The sequence below is a fragment of the Lemur catta genome, chromosome 6 (assembly GCF_020740605.2).
Source record: "Lemur catta isolate mLemCat1 chromosome 6, mLemCat1.pri, whole genome shotgun sequence".
Lineage (NCBI taxonomy): Eukaryota > Metazoa > Chordata > Mammalia > Primates > Lemuridae > Lemur > Lemur catta.
This window is the reverse complement of record NC_059133.1, coordinates 38,093,225-38,115,746: the sequence shown is the minus strand read 5'-3', so window position 1 is coordinate 38,115,746 and position 22,522 is coordinate 38,093,225. Positions and strand designations below refer to the sequence as shown.

At 33.4% G+C, this 22,522-nt stretch overlaps 1 protein-coding gene across 6 annotated transcripts in view; it reads right to left on the bottom strand.

Moving 5' to 3' along the window:
• The window catches only part of OSBPL8 (oxysterol binding protein like 8), a 148,320-nt gene that overhangs the window by 1,343 nt on the left and 124,455 nt on the right, over positions 1-22,522 (bottom strand). For all 6 annotated transcript variants that reach the window (XM_045553330.1, XM_045553331.1, XM_045553332.1 and 3 more), the window contains 11 exons: positions 21,310-21,391; positions 20,916-21,014; positions 18,755-18,851; positions 12,793-12,891; positions 10,377-10,474; positions 8,489-8,578; positions 6,703-6,839; positions 5,006-5,191; positions 4,598-4,685; positions 2,987-3,092; positions 1,164-1,263 (listed from right to left, as the gene is read on the bottom strand). In XM_045553330.1, coding sequence (XP_045409286.1) covers positions 1,164-1,263; positions 2,987-3,092; positions 4,598-4,685; positions 5,006-5,191; positions 6,703-6,839; positions 8,489-8,578; positions 10,377-10,474; positions 12,793-12,891; positions 18,755-18,851; positions 20,916-21,014; positions 21,310-21,391 — 1,182 coding nt within the window. The remainder of the gene's footprint in view (positions 1-1,163; positions 1,264-2,986; positions 3,093-4,597; positions 4,686-5,005; positions 5,192-6,702; positions 6,840-8,488; positions 8,579-10,376; positions 10,475-12,792; positions 12,892-18,754; positions 18,852-20,915; positions 21,015-21,309; positions 21,392-22,522) is intronic.

Here is a 22,522-nt window from a genome sequence, read left to right as displayed (position 1 = left end):
TTAGTAAACTTGAACACTTTACATAAGGCTGATGATACCAAGATGCATAAGACATGCTCCCTGCCCTAAAGCAGCTCATAGTCCTTTAGACCCCTTTAGGGTAGACAGATAAACACAATAACGAGTCTGTAGTGTATTAAGTACTCAAAAGGAGTATGTATAGGGAGCCATGCAAGCTGAGTTGAGGGATTAATTAACCCTACAGGGCAGGGTAAGTGATTAAAAATGTTATAAAGAAGGGTGGCATTTGAGTTTAATTTTGAATAAACTCAGGGATTTATTCTTGATGGGCAAGGTGAGAGGAAGGGCAATTAAGTGGATTCAGTGTGGGCAAAGGTCCAAAGATGAGACAGCACAGCATGTTCTCGGATGTAAGGAGTTTCACAGGACTAGAGTATGAGATGGGTGCAGGGGAATGGGAGGAGACAAGGCTGGATATGAAAATAGCAACTAAATTTAAGCCACAAGGTCTCCAAGAACAGAGAACTTCTCTCCTTTTTTTCCGAATCATCCAGAACATCTAGCACTGAGTGCCGAATATATAAAAGCAGCTGGGCTAATAGTAAACTTCTTTAACAACTGATACAGCACGGGAGTCAACCAGTTGAACTCATGCTAGCCTTAGCAATGGAATAGGATCAGGACCCTTCCTTCTCTAAGAAAACCCCCTAAGTGTTAATAATCTTTAGTTGCTGGATCATGGGGTGATGTGTAGGGGGAGGAGTCTGGGACTGCAAGAGCATTCAAAGGTCTCCACAGCCCCACTGTTATGCAAGTATTTCAGTATTTCAACAACTGGTACATTCCAATTAAATATTAGCCATGCACAAAAGGGACTGTAGAGCCTTTGTTAATTGACTTTCTCAGAAACAACCCCACCTCCACACTCAATGCAGCTACATTCCTAGCACGCTACAGCAATAACATGAAGCAAATACCAACTGTACTCTCCCAGAGAATAAACAACCTCCCCCTTGCCTCCAGTACTTTAGTGCTAGAAGAATTTCATAAATGTCAGACCTCAGATGATAGAGGCCAATGTTCTGTTTTAGCTTAGCAATGTTATAGAAATGTGAAGTTTGCATATGATTTCCTACGTAACAGGATTCTTGACTACTCCTCTGGACTCAAATGAATAGCCACTGTCAGTGTGTATATATTACCTTTTAATTTCTTCCTGTGTTTGTTTTATAGATTCGATGGAACTTTGAATGTCTCCCAGTTCTATCCCTTTCTTTCTTCTTGTACTTGGTTTTACTTGAGCTAAAAAGACATTTAGAATGAAGTTGTAATCATAAACACAATCTGTAGTTCAACTTAATGAGTCCCATATCATAAAAATTTCCCTAGGCATTAGTTTTTGTAGCTTCAAGATTAGCATAATACTAATACTCTGTATTTTTTGAAGTTTCAGACATGAACATTATGAATATATTTAAGTAAAAACAAATTAAATTTTGGATGGCACCAGTTTTTAAAAAAGAAATAATTAGAAAAATATATATATCTATTAATTTGGGGAAGGTATTACTATCTGTCCCTTGCCCGTTTGTCTACATTTGAAGAAGTTGGCTTTTTGAGCTTCTTTTAAAATTTTTTATTATTTGTTAATGTTATTTTTATTCCCCTGGTTACCCATATTTTAAACCTCTTCAGTTGGCTTTGATACTTCTGCAAATTTTTATTGCCAACCAGCAAGCTATATAGGTTTTTTTCAAATCCCTTCTCATATCCACTCCTTCCTTTCCATTTTTTTGTTCAGATCTTACTTAACCTCTCTCCAAATCTCAGCTTTTTCATTTTTAAAATAGGGATAATAATACCCAACCTCACAGAGTTGTTGTAAGGCATATTTAACATACAGTCTAGAATATATTAATTACTCAATAAATTCCAGCTGATACATTACAGGTAATACAGTGGAGTGGATAAGAGGGTGAATTAAGGAGCCAAAATATCTGCATATATTATACACACACACATTTCCTTAAGGGGTATATGACCTTGGGCAGGTTAAGTCTGTGTCTCAGTTTCCTATAAAATAGGAACAACAACACTATAACCAATACCCCATCTTAGCACACTGGTACTCCTGTTTTTATGTGACTCTTGCTTTTAAATCTTTATTCATTTAATTTAAATCTTTACTGATTTTCCTCTACTATTTCAGTATGCGCACCCCACCCCACCCCCCCAAGCCTAGATTGCTATAAATCCATTAGAAATCATAGTAATTCATCAGGGTTCTTCTAAGAACCTTCCCTAAAATTGAATTGTGCTCCCTCTCCTTTAAACTCTTTATCCCTTACCATTTACAAATTTCCTGCTATTTACCATTTATTCACCTTTTAGTACTATGTCTGTAGGTGAAAATGGGCTCCCCAGCTTAGTGTAAACTTAGCAGAGATTATGGCTTAAAGTTTTTTAAATTTTCTCACAATGTCTCAAACAGTACCTTAATCTTTTCTTGATTATATTTCAATTGTAGTTCAAGACAGGTTACACATTATCTGACTTGAACAAGAAATGGCATATTATTTAATCTAGTAGTCCATACGTTTTTAATATAGTTTTATTTTTACTTGCCCGTGACTTCCAAACACTACAATAATTTATTCTGGGAATGAAAAACTTTTTTGAAGCATGGAACTGAGCTCAAAGCTCAAAAAATACTTTCTGAATTCAGCCTAAAGAACCATCAACAATTTTTCAGAGGCTAATAAGGCTTAAGAACTACTATTACAGTGTAGTTCTTATTTGTATGACTCCCCTTTTTTCATTTCCCATGCCTTTACCTCATGGTGGTCTTACAGCTTATCTGTGATCTCAAATAGCTTTTGTACTCCCCATTATTGCCCCTACCAAAACTCTTATGTATCTTCTTGAGTTAATATAAAAAGCTATTTCATATATTGAATATACTACAGTAATATTTTTCTCAAAAATTAGACTCTTAATGTGAAGAGTCTGCAATAAATATTTTTACCTTCACTTCCAGATGAGTCCTGGATATCAGGTTCTGGGGAAGAATATCCTTTTGCCACTTTTTTCTGTTGCCTGGTGGGTTTATGTTTCATTTTAGGGACACTAACCTGAAAAAAATAAAATCAATATTATGTGAATTTATACTGTATTTTGTCTGTCAAGACAGTCAAAATTATCTGTTAATAGGGCATGATATTCATAAATATAGACAAAGGTGAAACAGTCTAATTAAAATTTAACAAATAAGATGGGATGCATTCATGTAATCAAATTATCTTTATTTTAATAGGAAACAATTTGGCACAAACATCAAAAAGTAAAACATATAATGAAGAGGTTTCCCTCCCACTCCTGACCTCTATACACCCAGTGTTTATCCCAGTAAATAGGTACCCACCACTATTAGTTTGCATCTAGAGATATTTTTATGCACACACAAATATGAATATGGATCTCCCAACTTCTCTGACTGCATCACCTAGTATCACCAGTATACTATATATATATATATATATATATATATAATCTCAGAATGTTAAGTAATAGCGTTCATAAATCATACTTATCTTGTTCCCAATGTTGAAAACATTCTCATTGAACAACTTTGGGTTTCCAATAAAGTTATTTTAATTATTTACTTTTAGTCACAGTTGCGTAATACAGAAAGCATCTTATAATAAATAGAAATGATACTGTTACTTTGCAGAGCATTATTTAAACTTACTAAAAGCATTTAAAGTGCACGCACAAGATTCAGAAGTATATCAAACCATCAACTAGGGCTAAATTTTCCTTAGAATAATAAACTTTAGAGTCTATCCTATTGACAGTTTTGCAATTCCAGTCATCAGTATGAAATTTATTAATAAAAACTTCAATGCAAGAGAAGAAACTAGAATAAGAAAGACAAGGTAATGTACATGCTTTGAAAAACAGAAAATCAGTGGTCAACAAGTCTTTAAGTACGTTCTTACCTGTCCACCATTCTAACAGGAATTATCCCCAATTACTTATTCCTTGGAATAATTTTGCAAAATCTTATTCATGTACTTAAAATTTCTATAATATACAATAAGCAGACAGGTTCTGGATTCAATCTATACTACTACTTCAAATGCTGGAGACTTAAAGTTTTCTAACATTTAGAATACAAATCCATATTCTTAAACTAGGTTCAAATGGGAGATTGATGAAGACTAGTGAGAAACTTATTAAAAATGATAAAAGAAGTCAGCAGTACAACTAGAAATATACAAAGATTTATCCTGATCAGGAAAGTCCACCTTTAGGAGGAAATGCAGATGATGTGTGTGTCTCTATCTGTTAGGGTTGTTAAAGGAAGAAACACAATTTAAAACTTTTAAATTGTGACAACATATATAAAAACAATTCTGCCATTTTAACCATTTTTAGTGTACAATTAAGTGGCATTAATTATATTCACATCTTTTGATCATTTTTAATTGTTTCTTTTGAGTAACAAGATCCTTGGAACTGTGTACTCTGCCATTTTGCTTACCCCAAATTTTAAATTTTGGAAGCAAATTTTAAATATTTATTGCCATAAAGATTTAATAAATTTATATACCTGGCAGATCTAGTTACTACATACCATTGGAGTACGATGTTTCACTTTGGTCTGGATAACACCATCTTTTTCAAACTGTATCATATCATTAAGAGGGTCCCATGGTCGGGTACTACATAAAATTAAAAAAAAAAAATTTGCTTGATGACTGAACAAAGAATTTAAAAACTTTCTATTCTATTATGAGATTTTCATTAATAATTATATGTATAGTTCTAATATTAAGATTTTCCTATATCTAATCTGATCCTCAGCTTATTTGATAGGCTATTAATACTATTATAAAGTTTATAATGAATGGAACATCTAGTTTAAAATCTTACACTAATATATATGGTTTAAGGAAAAAAACCATCTAACAAATATTCTAGAAATAAAGGCCACAAACTATGCTAATATATTGTTTGAAATAAACTCTGTTTAATTACTTACTCTGCAAACTTGTAATGCCATTCTCCTGTGAGTGGATCAAGTTCAAATAGCTTGCAAGTCCATTCTTCATTTTTTGTTTTTCGATCTCTGGCAGTTTGCCTTTGAGCTTCTTCTAAAACATACTTCTCTTGAGTAGCTTCTGTTTGGTCTTTGGCATTTATAGCTCGAGTTACCCGCTGCCAGAGTCTAATACATAGTATTAAAAAAGCAACAGAAAATCAAATCTATATATAATAGATTTCTCCCCTTGAGAGAAAATAATGCTCATATGGATTTCTGGCTTTGACAGCACTTATGCTCATATGCTTAGAAATGAGTCAAGTTTTAAAAATCCAGTGTCTTAGTAGAGAGACACCTGTTCATAAGTAGACTAATTTTCTTGGCAAGAGAAATTTATTACATGGGTTATTAAACAAATGGTAGTGAATGTTGCTGACCCAAGATGGTAGAGCTTAAGAATCTACACTTTTAACAAGTTTCCCTGTCGACTGTTATATATACTGTTTAAGATTTACTGGCCTCAAAGATCCATTAGTGTAATGCAGTGCTTCTCAATCTTGCATGCATGAATTATCAGGGAACTTTAATGTGCAGCCAGTGTTGAGAACCACTGATTTAACAGAAAAGTCTACTAAAGTAAAACGATTTCCCCTACTAGTGTTCTCATCTGTTAAATAAAAGTATAACATCTATTTTCCACCCATCTGGGAAGGCAGCATGTAAAAACTGAAAGAACAAAGGCTTTAGGATCAGACAGACTTGGGCTGAATCCTAGATCTGCCACTTCTTAGCTGGTGAACTTAAAGTTACTTATCCTAAGTCTCATTTCTTCATCTTTAAAATATGAATTAAATCCACACCTCAAAAATTATCATTTGCCTTGGCAAACCTTAGCTCTGGATGGAGAACATCATGTGGTTATGGCTAAAACAGAATTTTCAGAACAGGGGCATACATATTCTTTCATCCTTGACAATCTCAATTTTGAGTGTAGAAGGGAAAGTTCACATAGACTTGAGTCCCCATGAGAATGATACACGTGGGAACGTGTAGTGAGGACAAGGATGCATAATGTGTATCAAGTGCCTAGCAAAGTATCTCTTACACAGAAGTCCCCCTGTCCCAGTACGAAGGGATATAATAAGAATAACACTGGGCAATGTGTATATAATAAATATAAGTGATCTATCAAGAATTTCATGACTTAAAAACAGAAACTATGGCCTTAATAATTACCCAACTAATGTAAGTCCTTTGGAAGCCAGCCCATCCAGTGACATTATTCTTGTGTTTCAGAGAACAGAACAAAAGTAGATTCTTTACCACTCCCTTCACCTAGAGTTCTACATGCCTAAACCAGGTTAGAAATCAGCTACCAGGTAGAAACTAAGAATTACTTATTAGTCCTATCACAAAAAATGCTTTTTTGTTTTTAAGGTACTGAAGCAAATAAGAAGAGAAAGGAAAAAATGGAAAGTTTTAGTTTTGAGCTGCAGAAAAACAAGATGATTTGTGTTATATTTATTTGACATTTACATATACCAAAACAGGATATGGTAACATCCCACAAATGATGAACTTTTTTGTTGACTTAAAATATGAAAGAAGGCAGAGAAAAGTGAGCAAATGACCATATTATTAAGAGATTAAAAATACTCTTTGATCTTCATGAAGTTAGCTGAAAATGGTACACTTACTTTTCTGATTCAAAATCTCCCTGTTCTTCAAATTTTACAGTGTGCCTTATTAATCTCCATTGCTTAATGTCAGGTGTTGGATTCCAGAAAACCTCTGAATTATCAGTCTTTTTGTCATTAATAAAAACTTCACTATCCTACATTTAAAGAAATTAAAAATTAATGTAGAGAATTATCTTTATTTAGAAGGGGATTATATAGTATAGTAATATATTAATACTTTCTTTCTATTACTTAATCCTCCAAACACATTTTAAAAACAAATATAACCAGCACTTTTCCAAAAGCCCCAAATTTGTTATTTTTACAAAAACATTAAAATTAAATGTCATACTAGTCAATTAAAAAATTTTAGTTGAATACAAAGAAAGTTCATGACATTTCACAAGTTTTACTTAATAAATTTCAAACATTACATGCAAAGTTTCAACAACCATCTTCAAACTGTCAAAGTAGAACACATATTTAGTTGCAGCTACGAGATGATGTTGACTATCAATGGACTGAATAAATGCATACATACACGTCTGAAAGAGCCTTTCTGAGCATTAAACATTTGAGCAAAATTTCAGAAATTTCATTTTTTTAAAAAAAGACTCCTGCTGTATCTTTTTCCAAATGACATTCAGATAGAAGTCAATTAAAAATTTTGTCAGAGTGTATGTGGCCACTTAGCTGAGTCCCTAAATCCAATTTCATTCTCTCATACTTCTCAGCATTTTCTCCTTATTATAATGCAGAAAATAGAATATATTCAGTGTTCACAGTGAGGGTGCATCTAGGTAGTGCCATGATCCTGTATTTAAGCTCCTCTTAATAAAATTACATAAATATGAAATTAGATCAGCAGAGAAGTGAATAAAAGCCATTGCTCTCATATACAACTATATCCTTTCCATGTTCCTCTAAAAGAATATAACTCTAATTGGAACCAGGCCTCTTTCTTCTACGTGAGAGGCAGTAAGTGTAAAAGCCCTGGAGCCAGAGTTCCTGGACTGGAATTCTTACTCTACCACTTACTTTGAGCAAATTATTTAAACTTTCTGTGCCTCAGTTTGCTCCTCTATAAAATGGAGAAAATAACAAACAATAATTAAATGGGCACCTATGTACCCACCTCACAGGGTTATATTAAATATTAAATGAGTTAATATGAGTAGCATTTTTAAATAATGCTTTACATAGTAAGTGATATGTGTGTTAGCTATTTCTACTAATTTAAAAATTCTGGTGGCTGGGTGCAGTGGCTCATGCCTGTAAGCCTAGCACTCTGGGAGACTGAGGAGGGAGGATCGCTTAAGGTTAGGAGTTCAAGACCAGCCTAGCAAGAACAAGACGACATCTCTATTAAAAAAAAAAAAAAAAATATATATATATATATATATATATATATAAATATATTTAGCCGGGCAACTAAAAATAGAAAAAATTAGCTGAGCGTGGTGGCACACATCTGTGGTCTCAGCTACTCAGGTGGCTGAGGCAGGAGGATCACTTGAGCCCAGGAGTTTGAGGTCGCTGTGAGCTAGGCTGACACCAGGGCACTCTAGCCTGGGCAACAGAGCGAGACTCTATAGCAAAAAAAAAAAAATAAATTTTTTTTGAAAGATAAAATATATAAAACTAAATATTGTTGATAACAAAATACCAAAAAATCTGCTATTAAGCTGAAGTTTATATTGAATGTTGCTTTTAGCAATGGAATAAATAAGCTTTTTATTTTAAAATGTAATTATTTTTTCCCACAGAATAAATTCTTTTTGTAAAACTAATATATAATACTTACCCAGTGGCCTTCCAGAGTAGCTAAGACTTCTTTTCCCAATTTAAGTTTTCCTGATATTTGATTAACACAATCACTACTACCTAGAAATGGCTTTTAAAAAAGAAAATGTTAAGCATTTTATTTTTAGCTTATATTTACATATAATACAGACAAAACAAAGCAACTGTATAGTTATAGTGCTCTTAAAGGCACAAATGGGAAAATACTGGCTCAAATTTTCATTAGAAATGTTTAATAAAAAGAAATTTAAATTGTTGCAGTAGAAAAAATAGGTATTAATAAAAAAAAACTAAACATATTCAGAAAGATCACATTGACATAAATGACTCATGTCCTGTTCTCTCTCGGGTCCTGTGTTCTCTCCTAACTCTCAAAGCTGTGCCCTATCAATGTGACATTAAGCAATAACTCAGTAAACCTAAGGGATTTAACGATCTATGGAAAGAAATAACACCATCTCCCCTTCAAAAGAAAATAAAGTAAAATATATAGCCAAAAAACCCTCCAAAAAACAAAATAAGAAGGAATATATTTTCAGTTACTATATTGCCTTACTGATGTCTCTCCTTAGGGGCGAAATTTTGATGCTCCAATATGATATTTAAAGGTGTTATATATGCGTTTGAGCTCTTTTGTCATGATATTCAAATATTAACATCACCATACAAGTAAAAATTTGCTAAGATGAAAGAAAAATCAAAGAACACTGCATCAAATAATACGTTCAGAGATTTTTTTTATTAGAGCAAAATTGCTGATCAGCTAGATATCAACATGAGCAATTTAGTAATAAATATTCTGTAGTGCATAGAAATATTTTTATCTGAACATAATGTATTGTCCTACAACAACTGTGAAAAGGTCTTAAATTTCCCTTTCACTCTGAGGCAAACAGTATTTCCAAAGATGGCCTCCATAATATCTACCCTTCTGCCCTCCAGCCCACATGATGTTCTTCAATGAGACCTTGCCACCCTTCCATTGAGAAGCAGGGTCTACAATGCTTCCCATGAATTTGAGTGGGCTTTTAACTCTTCAACTAATAGAAGATGGTGGAAGTGACTTAATTTGGCTTTTGAGGATAGGTCACAGAAGGCAAATGCTGCCTCTGCTTTGCTCACCAGGACACTTTTACTTGGAAAACCTAAGCTGCCAAGTAAGAAGTCTATCTAACTTGAAGCTGCCATGCTACGAGGAACCAAGCATGGCAGGCCACATATACAGATGCTTGGATTAGCAGCCCTAGTCTTTTAGTCAGCCCAGCCCAGGCATCAAACATGTTAAGTGATAAGCCTTCAGATGATTCCAGCCCCGAAGTGTCTATAAGTCACTCACAGCCTGAAAGTCGTCCTGAGGCCCCTGACACTGTAGCAGAGACAAGCCATCCCCAGTATGCCCTGCCCAAATTCCTGATGCACAGAATTCACGAGGATCAGAACATGGTTATTTTTAAGCCTGTGAGTTTTAAGAGTAATTTGTTATGCAGAAATAGTAACTAATACAACTCTGTTTTAGTGTGTGTATACAGCTAGAGCACAAGTTGATACATACCTTCTGGCATTTTGTAAAGCAATGCTTTTATTAAGAAACTTCTATCTAATCATTTCTTAAATCTCCCCTCTTACAAAATACCAACAGTTTTATTAAAATTAAAAACAAAAAATGATGTCTTTGTGTTCATTTGAATCTTCCAAGGCAGCTATCTTAGACTTTCCTCAGGCAAGATATTCACCCGGCCTTGCCCTCATCCCTTAGGTGCACTTGATCTGACTTGAATTGTGTTCTTATATTTAGTCCTTAATTAAGGAACCAAACTGTGCTCTTTATTCCATATTTATAACACACCTCCCCTTTAATTAGGTGATACCTACTATCATTCCCTACTAACCTTTAGTTTAAATTCAAGTATTGCGCTGTATCCAGTTTTTTGACATGTAATATTGACTGTTCCACCAAGCTCCAGTGTCATTGTGCCATAAAGAATTCCTAAAAAAAAAAAAAAATGGAGAAAGAGACACAATGGCTAATAAGCACAGTTTTGTAATCTAATCTCCTTCTAAGAGAAACATAATTCAAGGGCATTCATCCAATAAAAATCTATAATATAGACATAAAGTTGGTTCTGTAGTATATAAATAGATAACAGCTGATCACATTATGCTGATCCACATTATGTGCAGATTCCATATTTGTAAATTCACCTACTGACTAAAATATCAGTACCCATAGTGTTTTTGTGGTCATTTGCAGACATGCACAGAGTGGCAGAAAATTTGAGCTACCCACTGCACACGTTTCAAGCTGAGGCAACACTTTGCCTTCTTTGTTTCAACTTTCATGCTGAAAGAAAAAAAAAAAAAGCCCCTTTTACAGTACATTTGGTACTGTATTTTTCATATTTTTGTGCTTTTTGTTGATTTTGCTGTTTAAAATGGACCAAGTGTAGTGCTAAAGTGCTGTCTAGTGTTTCCAAGTACAAGAAGGCTGTGATGTACTACCTTACAGAGAATGTGTGTGTGTTAAAGCTTTGTTCAGGCATGAGTTTTAGTGTTCTTGGCTGTTGTTAGTTCAATGTTAATGAATCAACAACATATAATTAATGTTATAGTTAAATAAGGTGTCTTTAAACAGAAACACACATAAAACAAGTTTATGTATTGACTGTTTGATGAAAATGTTGTGACAAGGGGTTCACAGAAACCTAACTCCGTACTTCTCCTGGAAGCAATGGTTCAATATTTGCCAATTTGGTGTTTGTGGTAACTTTCTATAACATAACTACTGCAAATAGCAAGAATCAACTGTATAAATAAAGCAAGCAAACAAAAAAAAAATAGGTTTTGTGGCTAAAAGTTGGGGAAATTGTAAGTTTAACAAAGTTAAACAGGTTGTGTGTATGCATCTGTTGTAAGACTAAGCTGTTGAGGCAGCCTTTCATATGCAAATGTACAATGCTAATTTCCAAAAGAGTAATAGACTATGCAATGTTTCTCATACTTATTTGCCTATGGAACTTTTATTTTATAAAACAATTTGTGAGACTAGTGACTTGGGGAACACACCTTAGAAAATGCACAGGGTGGAAAACTTTATAAAAATAATCATTTTCTATGCCCATTCACAAGCAGTTACAATCTCACTTTCTTCACACAATAAAAACATTGTTATAAAAATTTTTCCCTATTGCTAGTTGGGTATGGCATGGGTACCTACATGGAATATAATTTTATTTATTCCAAATGATATAAAATTTAAAAATATATGTACTTATCAATTCATAACTGAAGATGTTTTACTTTATGTCTATTTCAAGAACTACACATGAAACTCTAAGAATCGTCTAGCCTGAGGCCACAAGTTGGCCACTTTTGTACTAGCTGGGTTGGCCTTGGATAAGATCTTAACCCTCACAGGTTTCTCATCTATGAAATGAGGCCATATTAAATCATTTCCATGTTTTCATGAATCAGTTCCTAAAATAGAGGATAATTACCAAAAAAGTTATTTTTAAGAAATGGGTTGGAAAGGAGGGTGCAAATAATGATCAAGCCAAGTGTTTCAGCTGATGTAAAGCAGTTAACAGTTCAGACTGCTGAGGTAAACTGCCTGGGTTCAGATCTCAACTTTGGTGTATCTTAGCTGTGTGTTCTCAGGCAAATAACTGCTTTGTGCTTTATTTTTCTCATTCATAAAACAGGGATAATAATATTCCTACCTTATATGGCTGCTGAAATGATTAAATGAGTTTATAAATGTGAAGTGCACTGAATAGCTGGGTGCTAGTTGGGTGTCTAGCACATAGTAAATGACAGTTATTATTTAATATCCTTATCTGTATTCTTATAATGAGGGAAAAGTATAATACATTAACTTTAAGAAATTGCCAAATAGGGATGAGAAAAATTTTTTAAAGGACTCAGTAGATTAAAAAATAGTAAATTAAATTTTTAAAAAGGCTGGTGGTATAAGAAGATGAAAATTACTTTTAAGGATTCTGAAATAATGGGCAATTTCATCAAATTTCAAAATTTGCACAAAAGGCAAGTGCAAAGAAATTCCATTATCATATAGTAGTCTTTTCAGACTAAAGTACATATCACAAAAAGTTCGTTATGGGTAAATTAATTCACCACAGGAATATTCAGCATATGACAGCAAGAATCTTAAGTATATGTAAACCAAGGATGCTTTCAAACAAACCACAGTCTGACTCCATCAATCTCAAAACGTAACAAATTATGGCTATATACATTTACTAAAAAAGTGTTTAAGGAATATCTAATTCAAGTATAGAAAATATTTACCTTTACAATGAGCATATGGCATTGTCATTACATAATCTTCGCCTCTATTCAAGAAAGTTAACCGTGCTTCTCCCTCTAATATTGCAGATAATGAGTTTCCTGAAATAAGTATTCTTTATTAAATTTCACAAAACTAATTCAGCCAATTCAGAACAAACTGCATTTAGGACACCTACCAGACATCTACAGTGGAATGTTTTAAAAATGTCTCAATCTCAATGTGCTCAAACATGTATTCAGTACCTTATATCTAAAACATATTTCATCCATACTTTCATTCTTCAAAACAAGTACTGTTAAGAGGTATAGTTATGTCCTTGTTATGTTATGAGGGTTATAAGAAATTTTAACCATGTAGAATATTCAACAAAACACTTTCACTATATAATGTATCTTTTTTAATATAACATCATTTCTTATCTGCAAGTCACATTACTTAGTTAAGTCTCAAGCTTTAAATATTTATGATTAATAATTCTATAGACAATTTAGAAAAATAAATATACATGAAATATCAAAGTGCAATCAATGATAAAATTTCATAGCATACAAGTCTTACACATCTTTCATTAAATTTATTTCTAAATATTTTATTCTTTGGATACTATTTAAATAATTTTTTAAATTTGATTCTGCAAGTATTCATTTCTAGTATATAGAAATACAACTGATTTTTATATTTTGACCTTGTATCCTGAGACCTTACTAAATTTGCTTATTAGTTCTATTAGCTTTTTTGTATATTCTTGAAGATTTTCTACATAGATCAGGTATGCAAATAATTTAACATCTTCCTTTCCAATCTGTATGCATTTTCTGTCTTTAACTTGCCTACTGTATTGGCTAGGACTTTTAATACAATTTTGTATAGAAGTATTATAATAATAACAAGAGTAAATATCCTTGCCTTGTTCCTGATCTTAGGTAGAAATTATTCAATTTTCACCTTAAAAGTATGAAGTTGGTTATGTATTTTTTGTATATGCCTTTAATCTGGTCCTAGTTTGTTAAGAGCTTTTACCATACATGTTGAATTCTGTCAAATCCTTTTTCTACATCTACTGAAATCATACTTTTTCCCCCTTTATTCTATTAATATGGTGAATTACACTGTTTGATTTTTCAGGTGATAAATCAACCCTGTATTCCTGAGATAAACCCCATTTCATCATGATATATTATTCTTTTGATATATGGATTATGATATACATCCTTTTTATGTACACTTGTATTTATGTGTATATGTACATATATATTATCCTTCATATATTGATTTACTAACTTACAACTAATGTAAGGATTTTTTGCGTGTATATTCATGAAGAATATTGATCTCCAGCTTTCTTTTCTTGTAATGTCTAGTTTGGGGATCAGGGTAATCCTGATCTCATAAAATGAGGTGAAAAGTGTTTCCTCCTCCTCTATTTTCTGTAAGAAGTTGTTTAGAACTGGTATTATTTCTTCCTGAAATGTTTAGAAGAACTCAAAACATGTGGCACTGGAGTATATCCTTGAAGAAAGATTTTTAATTACTAAATCAATTTCTTTGACCGTAAGGCTACTAAAATTTTATACCTCTTCTTGAATTTGTTTTTACCTATCATCCTTTCAGTGTCTGTAGGATCACTAGTGATTCTGCTTAGGTATTCCTGATTTGCATCCTTTTTCTTTATCAGTTTAAAATTAACTCTTGGATGCTTTGACATTCTGTATTGTTTATCCACTTTCTACATTGATTTCTACTCTTTATTGCTTCCTTTCTTTTACTTACTGTGAGTTTAATTAACTCTTCTTTTTCTCAGTAGGTTAAAACATCAAATCACTGATTTAGATCATTCTCATTTTCTAATTTAAAGTTAAAATTTCACTCTAAGCACTGCTTTTGCGGCATCTATAAATTCTAATATGCTGTATTTTCATTATCATTTATAATAAAGTATTTTCTAATTTTCCTTGTGATTTTTTTTATGCCTCGTGGATTATTTAGAAGTGTTTTAATTTCCAAATAGTTGGCATTTACCTAGGTATCTTATTTTTTATTTCTAATTCTATTTCATTGCAGTTGCAGAACATACACTGTAAGATTTCAGTCTTGAAAGTTATAGAGACTTGTTATTTGGTCAAGTATATGGTCTGTATCAGTCTACACCATAAATGTATTATGAAAATAATGTGTATTTTACAATTGTTGACTGTAGTGTTCCAGAGATATCAATTAGGCTAAGGTGACTGATAGTGTTTTTCAGGTCTTCTATACCTTTGCTTTTGTTAGGTTATTGTCCAATTTCCTTAAGTACTAAGTTTGACAGTTGGTATCTCACACATTTCACTTTGACAGTTTTTGTTTTATGTTTATTGTGAAGGTACATCCTCACTCTTTTAAAGGCATGCTTTGGCTTCTGAGTATCTTTCAAGTATTTTCTTAGAGCAATTTTTATGAAACCATATATAAGTCAAAAATTTGTGTTATTTTCAAATATAGGTTCTGTTGTGGAACGAAGGCAGTGCAGACAACTCTAAATATCAACGAAGTATATGGGAAGGATGTGGCTAATGAACACACAGTACATTGATGGTTTGAGAAGTTCTGTTCTGGTGATTTTAATCTTGAAAATGAGCCACATGGGCAACCTGAGACCAAGGCGGATGATGATGAGGTAAATGCTGTAGTGGAAGCAAATCCATCTCAGCCTATGCGTGAATTAGCAGCAAGGTTTGATGTTACTATTCCAACAGCATTGGACCATTTGAAACAGATGGGCAAGATGAAAAAGCGGGATAGATGGGTTCTGCATGAATTAAATGAGTGTCAGAAAAGAAATCGTCTTGAAGCTTACCTTTCCTTTGCTGTCATGACATAAAGGTGAACCATTTCTGTACCATATTGTTATGTGTGATGAAAAATGGATTCTTTTTGACAACTGTGAACATTGGGCACAATGGTTGGATAAAGATGAAGTGCTAAAACACAGCCCAAAACCAAATATTCATCCAAAAAAGCTAATGGTGTCTGTTTTCTGTGGTCCAGCACTGGTATTATTCACTACAGCTTCATGAAACCTGGTCAGTGGATTACAGCAGATGTCTACGGCAACCAATTGGATGAAATGATGAGGATGCTTGCAACTAAGCAGCCAAGATCAGTCAACAGAGACAGGCCAATCCTCTAGCAAGACAATGCTTGACCACATGTTGCACAAACAATGCTGCTCAAACTATGGCAGCTGGACTTGGAAACTCTGTCATCCATTGTATTCACCAGACCTTGCAACAACTGACTACCACTTCTTCCAGGCTTTGGACCACTTCTTGTAAAGAAAAATACTCAATTCTCAACAAGCTGTGGAAAATGCCTTTTGCAATTTCATCACCACTCACTCTCCAGGCTTCTTTGCTGCTAGCATAAACAAGCTACCGTTAAGATGGCAAAACTGTGTTGACAGTTTAGGTGCACTTTGAGTAATTGTACTGCTTCTCATTTTGAGATATAATAAATACATTTTTGATTGGAAATTGGACATTTCATATTTGATGACCTAATAGTTTATCCAGTTGCCTATCATTTGCTGGGAGAAGGTGTTAATCTCCAACTATGGTTTTGAAATTGACTATTTTTCTTTCCTTAATTCTATTTTTGTTTAAATTTTGAAGTTCTGTGATTAGGCACATAGGCATTTATGATTATCATGTTTTCCTGAGGTACTAAACCTTTTACTAGGAAATGTTTTTCTTTATCTCTGTTAACACTTTTTGTCTTGAAATTTATTAAAAGTAACTAAATCTTCCTCGTACTTACTGTTTGCATAGTTTAGCTTTTAACTTTTACTTTCCATTTACTTTCAAACTATTTGTGTCTGTACATTTAGAATGTGTTGGCCCTTGCTGTTTTATCTAATCTGGCACTCTGTCTTTAAATTACATGATTTGAACCCTTAACACTGACAAAATCATGATATAGTTGAGTTTTGGGCTACTATTTTATTATGTTTGTTATCTGCCCCCTCTGATTTTTTGTTCTTGATCAAATTATTTAAATTTTTATAGGTATTTCATTTTAATATTCTTATTGGCTTTTTTACCTGTCCTTTTTGTTATTATTTTGTATGTGTGCACATGCATGTACTTCCTCTAGTCTAGGGCTTCTCAACAGTGGCACTACTGACATTTTAGGTTCAATAATTCTTTATTGTAGGCGGCTGTCCTGTGCACTGTAGGATATGTAGCAGTATCCCTGGCTTCTACCTACTGGATCTCCAAATTGTGAAAATCAAAAACTCTTTAGACATTGCCAAATGTCTTCTGGGGGCAAAATTGCTCCAAGTTGAGAACTACTACCTTAGGGATTAAAAAAATTTATATTTAAAATTTCTCAGTCTACTTACAGTTAATATTATACCACTTTATATAAAATAGAAAACGTTGCAACTTCTAGGCCCATTCTCCTCCAGATCTTTGTGCTATAGTTATTTGTGTTACATCCGTATATGTTATAAAACTCACAAAACAAAGTTAACATTTTTGTTTCGAACACAGTACTATGTATTATAAAGAAATTAAAAGGGAAAATAAGAAAAAATGCCTTTTGTATTCAACCAGATATTTATCAATTCTAACAATCTTAAGTTCATTCTGGATTTAGTATATTCTTTCAAATTATAAAGGGACAGATAGTTCTGGTATATGCAAATTGTACTATAACACAGAAAAAAAAAATGCCAACTGCTGAAGTAATCCCAGAAAGCGAGCTATGTACCTGGTACTCAATAAAAATTCCTACAAGGATAGAATACATACTCATAAAAACAATTTATGCTATAGACAGGATAGGGCGGTGGAGGGATAGAGGTGAAGTGGGGAAGAAATAACCCAAATATGAAATATATGTAACCTTTAGGAAAAAAATAAGCAATCATCTTCTGAAGCAAACAGACAAAACAAGGTGAAAAATCTCAAAACCAAACTAAAACAAACATCAAGGGAAATAAAACCTGAAAGCCAAAACAAATCAAACATTAAGGGGAATAAAAGACATCTTAAAGAAAAATAAAGGCATACACCATGTTCCTTGTCAAAATCTACTCTTTGATTTCCCTGTCACAGAATTATCTATGGTTCACCACCCTCTCTGGTAACCAGACCTTGGATTTCTGTTTATATATTTTGCTTTTCCTATTTTTACCATAACAATTTTTTTCTTGAATGTTTAAAATTCTTTGGCTAAAATTTAATTCTTTTTCTCCATTAAAAAAATTTTAAAAACCAAATAAAAGCATTTAAGGTTATGAGTAATGGCCTTTTCCTGCCCATTCATAAATAGATGTATGGTTCATTTCATATAAGTGTTCATCATATATATGTGAATACATCATTTCTACCAGTATATTTTCTACTGGTATAGCTTTTGTCTTGATTTGTTTGAATTGTCAAAGTTTTTATATTAAGGTTTCCTACTACAACCATATTTCTCTATTTTTCCATTGTACTTGCAAAAATTTTTATAGGTATATTATTTGGTCCAAGGTTCAGTACCATTATTGATTAACCCTGGACCAAGTGTTCTAACTATACTTGGACTCTTTCTCTATTTAAAGACTAAAATAGGAAGACTGATTCCTCAGGTACACTGAGACAAAACAAAACAAAAAAATTGGCAGGGCTAAAGGCAAAAGAAATATATACACTAAAGGGCTATAGCGAGTATTCATTATGTCTTTTCATAAGTGATACCTGTGATGAATTTACATATATGTGATGAATTCACATATATATGATGAATACTTATATGAAATGAACCATACCTCTATTTATGAATGGGCAGGAAAAGGCCATTACTCAAGAAAAGATGATACTTAAAATGATATACAAATTCCTTGCTGAAAACAGCCCATCACACTTAAATAAAAGCTCACCAGAAAATACTACTTCCCAGGAAAAGGTACAGGTTGGGACAGGAAAAACTCACCATAAAACTTAGACTTAGCCAGGATACTACCACTAAGGCAAAATCCATCTTTTCGGTTACTAACATAAAAGGCAGATATTGGTGGATGATGGGACACCTATTAAACACAAGAAAAAAACATAAAACATAACAAGATAAGCATATTATTGTGCTATCATCAAAAGTTCAAATCTTAAGAGTAAGAGGAAACATTCAGCAAGTATTAAATATTGGTGGTTGTAGTAACCAGCCTCCTGACACCTAAAGGAACTCCCCTGATAGTCACACCATTAAGTAGGGCCCTCTTACGTTGTGCCAAAGTTGGTTTGTGCAGAAATGATAGTATGTCATCTCTGAAATTAGGTAACAATGCAAATTCCAACTTGGGAAGTAGGGGTATCCCTTTTTCTCTCTCTCCCTCTTTCATTAGCTCTGAAAAGCTAGCTTCCATATTTTGAAAAGCCCTACGGAGAGGCCCATGTGAGGAACTGAGTTCTTTTGTCAACATCCACATGATGAACTTGGAAGTGAATCTTCCAGACCAGTCAAGCATGCAGGTGATGGCAAAAAAGGCTGACATTTTAACTGTAAACTCACGAGAAACCCAGAGCAAGAACCACTCAGCTAAGCAGCTCCCAGATCCCTGAACCTCATCAAGTGAGATAATAAATATTGTGTTGACCCATTCAGTTTGGGCAATAATTTGTCACACAGCAATGGATAACTAATTTAGTGGTTATTCTTCATATGGATTACTGAACTGGCTGCAGGAAAAAACAAAAGCTTTGACAAATATGCTATTTAATAATCTAATGTTTTCAATATATTTAAATCTTATGTTTTCTGAAATGAGACAAAGGCAGAAACAGTTAAATCTGACTCAAGCTTTTTAATTTTGTGAAGAATTATGGTGCACTAAAATGCAAGGTGGTATAATCCTTAACTTTTAAAAAATTAATATAGATAAGGAGTTTTGATCTGAGGAGTATATCAATTCTCCAGGGGAAGAGGAAGGTTTTTCAAAGAACACATGGTCTCCTCATTCTCCTTACACTCAAGAATCATAATAAAGAGCCATTGTTATTGAAAGAGAATGTCATATTCCTCAGACAGGGAAGAAGACTGAGGATCATTAATATAAATGCACATAGGTTTAAATTAATGAAAGTTTAAAATATTTTCTCTTTGTCTACTATGTGTTCAACAAAAAGGTACCATTGGAGAAGGGATATACCTTCAAGAAGCTAACAATTCAATTAGGGAAATAAATATTCCACAAAAAGGTAAACCACACAAGTATTAAAATAACAACTTAATGGATAATTACAAAAAGTAATTCAGAAGTTTGAGAAAAGAAAATTACTCAGAGCTGCAGTCAGTTGGATCCTGAAGGATGACAGGTCAAGGTTTGTTTAGATGAAGAATAGCTGAGAAAAAATACTGGGGTGGGAGAGTTAAATTTAAAAGCAATGTGGCAAGAAAATGCAAAATCAAGTTACTTAGTTATGAATACACAGGTCTGACTACCATGGAGGGCCAAAAAAGCACTTAATTTGAAATAAATTTGGGGCCAGACGCGGTGGCTCACGCCCATAATCCTAGCACTCTGGGAGGCCGAGGCAGGAGGATCGCTTGAGCTTAGGAGACCAGCCTGAGCAAGACCAAGACCCCATCTCTACTAAAAGTAGAAAAATTAGCCGGGCATGGTGGCACACACCTGTAGTCCCAGCTACTTGGGAGGCTGAGGCAGGAGGATCACTTAAGCCCAGGAGTTTGAGGTTACCCAGGGTGACAGAGTGAAAAAAAAAATTTGGAGGACCTTGAATGACAGACAAATGGGTATAAATTTGATTTTGAAACTGGAGAACCACTGAAGAATTTTGAGCATGATCAAAAAGGTGTTTTGGAAATAAAGGTTTGGCAAAAAAGAAAAAAGGGTGGGGGGAGATAAGGAAGGAAAAATACAGATTTATTTTGGTCTAAGGATTCCATGACTATAATACTACTACTTAGGAATATGATATTTAATAGTATTTTAGTAGTATTGCTACTAAAATACTAACCCAATGTTCACTAATAAGAAAGGCTAAACAACAGTGAGTTTATGGTGTTAATATATTCTATAAAAATGTCTCAATAATTTCCAGATTAGTTTTGTTTCTGTAATATGCATTTCTAATACCTGTTCAGCAATATAAAAAGTTTTGCTGTTTGTCCTGGGATGAATCCATAAACAACGGAAAGTCTCACCAAGTATAGGATTATAAGGTTTCTTTAGTCCCTAATAAAAAAAAAATACAAGTTTCAAATTATAAATACGGAAGATTCAAAAGACTTTAAGTCAAAACAGGTTTAACTGTATCCTCTGAGAACCCTCCTTATAAAACTTCACAGTAAATGAAATCTATATAAAATAAAATTAAATGACTTCAATCACAATGCAGGTCTAAATAATCAAATATTTTACAATTTTGCTAACTTAAAGAGGCCAAGTAATGTAACTGTTAATAATTTAAAGATTACATAAAATATAAGGCACTCATAAAAGGCTAAAGACAGTAAAATATTAACATTACCTTTGGCTTCTTATAGAATCCTGACAAATACCATTTCACTACTTTCTTCAAACGGAAATAAGGATTTTCTTCAAGAGCAGCCCTACAAAACAAAATGGTAAACAAAAATTTTACAGAATATATCACAAATTCCTTTTCATATTTATCAACCAATAACTGAATATGAGATACGATTAGAAAACATAATTCATATTTAAAATAGATGGCAAAACAACAATGTAAACCAATTTCTAAGAATCATTTTTCTCAATCTTGTCACTTTTCTCCCCATTTTTCCTATTCTTTGAGATACATTGCCCAGGTCTTTGCTAGAGTAGTTTTTGGAAACTCTCCAAACCAAGGTTTCTGAAGTGGGGTTCTACAGAACCCAAGATGTTGCTCGGTAGAGAAATTGTTATTGAAAAAAATAAACATATTGAGATTCGTGTACTGTGTGACGCCTAGCATGCAAAATGATGGGCAGTGGCCAAGCAGCCCCATTAACAATTTTGTTAGAGGTTTTCAGCCACATATATCCGTGAAGGACCAGTGTTCTCTTGGTTGAATCCATTCTCAGTTGTTGATGTTAGAGGAGATCAATGATAACTGGTGGGTGCTGTAGTACATGGAGGGAAAGACAATGCTACCCTCTTCTGCGCAAATTACCTCCTTCATTATAGGATTTTATGAGTTTGTAGTATCCCTAGTACAAAACACAGAAGTTTCAAATTACAAATGTGAAGAAGAGGTAAAATATTTAAATCAATCCAAGAGGTTTTAACCTGTTTTTATCCTTCAACCCACCCTACGTGCTACCCACTGACTTTGCAGAGTTAACAAACTCTACAAGTATAACAGATAATCAAAGAATAACTCATTTTACAGATGTTATTTGTAGGAGCTATGACTCACCTACCCTCCCTGCAATTTTGCTGTTGTTGGAAACACTGAAAAGCACTATGTATTTTAGAAGTGGATTCTATTGAGAAATTGTGGGTGTTTTTGTTCATAATGAAGCTATTTATTTTGCTCTTATTTACAAAAAGGCATTTGTGTTTCACAAGCATGTTCAATGTGGTGAGTTTTGAAGATGAGGCATTTACAGGAGTGGGGAACCTGCAATCTTAAGGTGACATGTAGCCTTGTAGGTCCTCAAGTGCAGACTTTTGACTGAATCCAAAAGAAAAAATTCTTTTATTAAAAGGGGTGCAGCAGAGAAAAATGATGCTCTTCT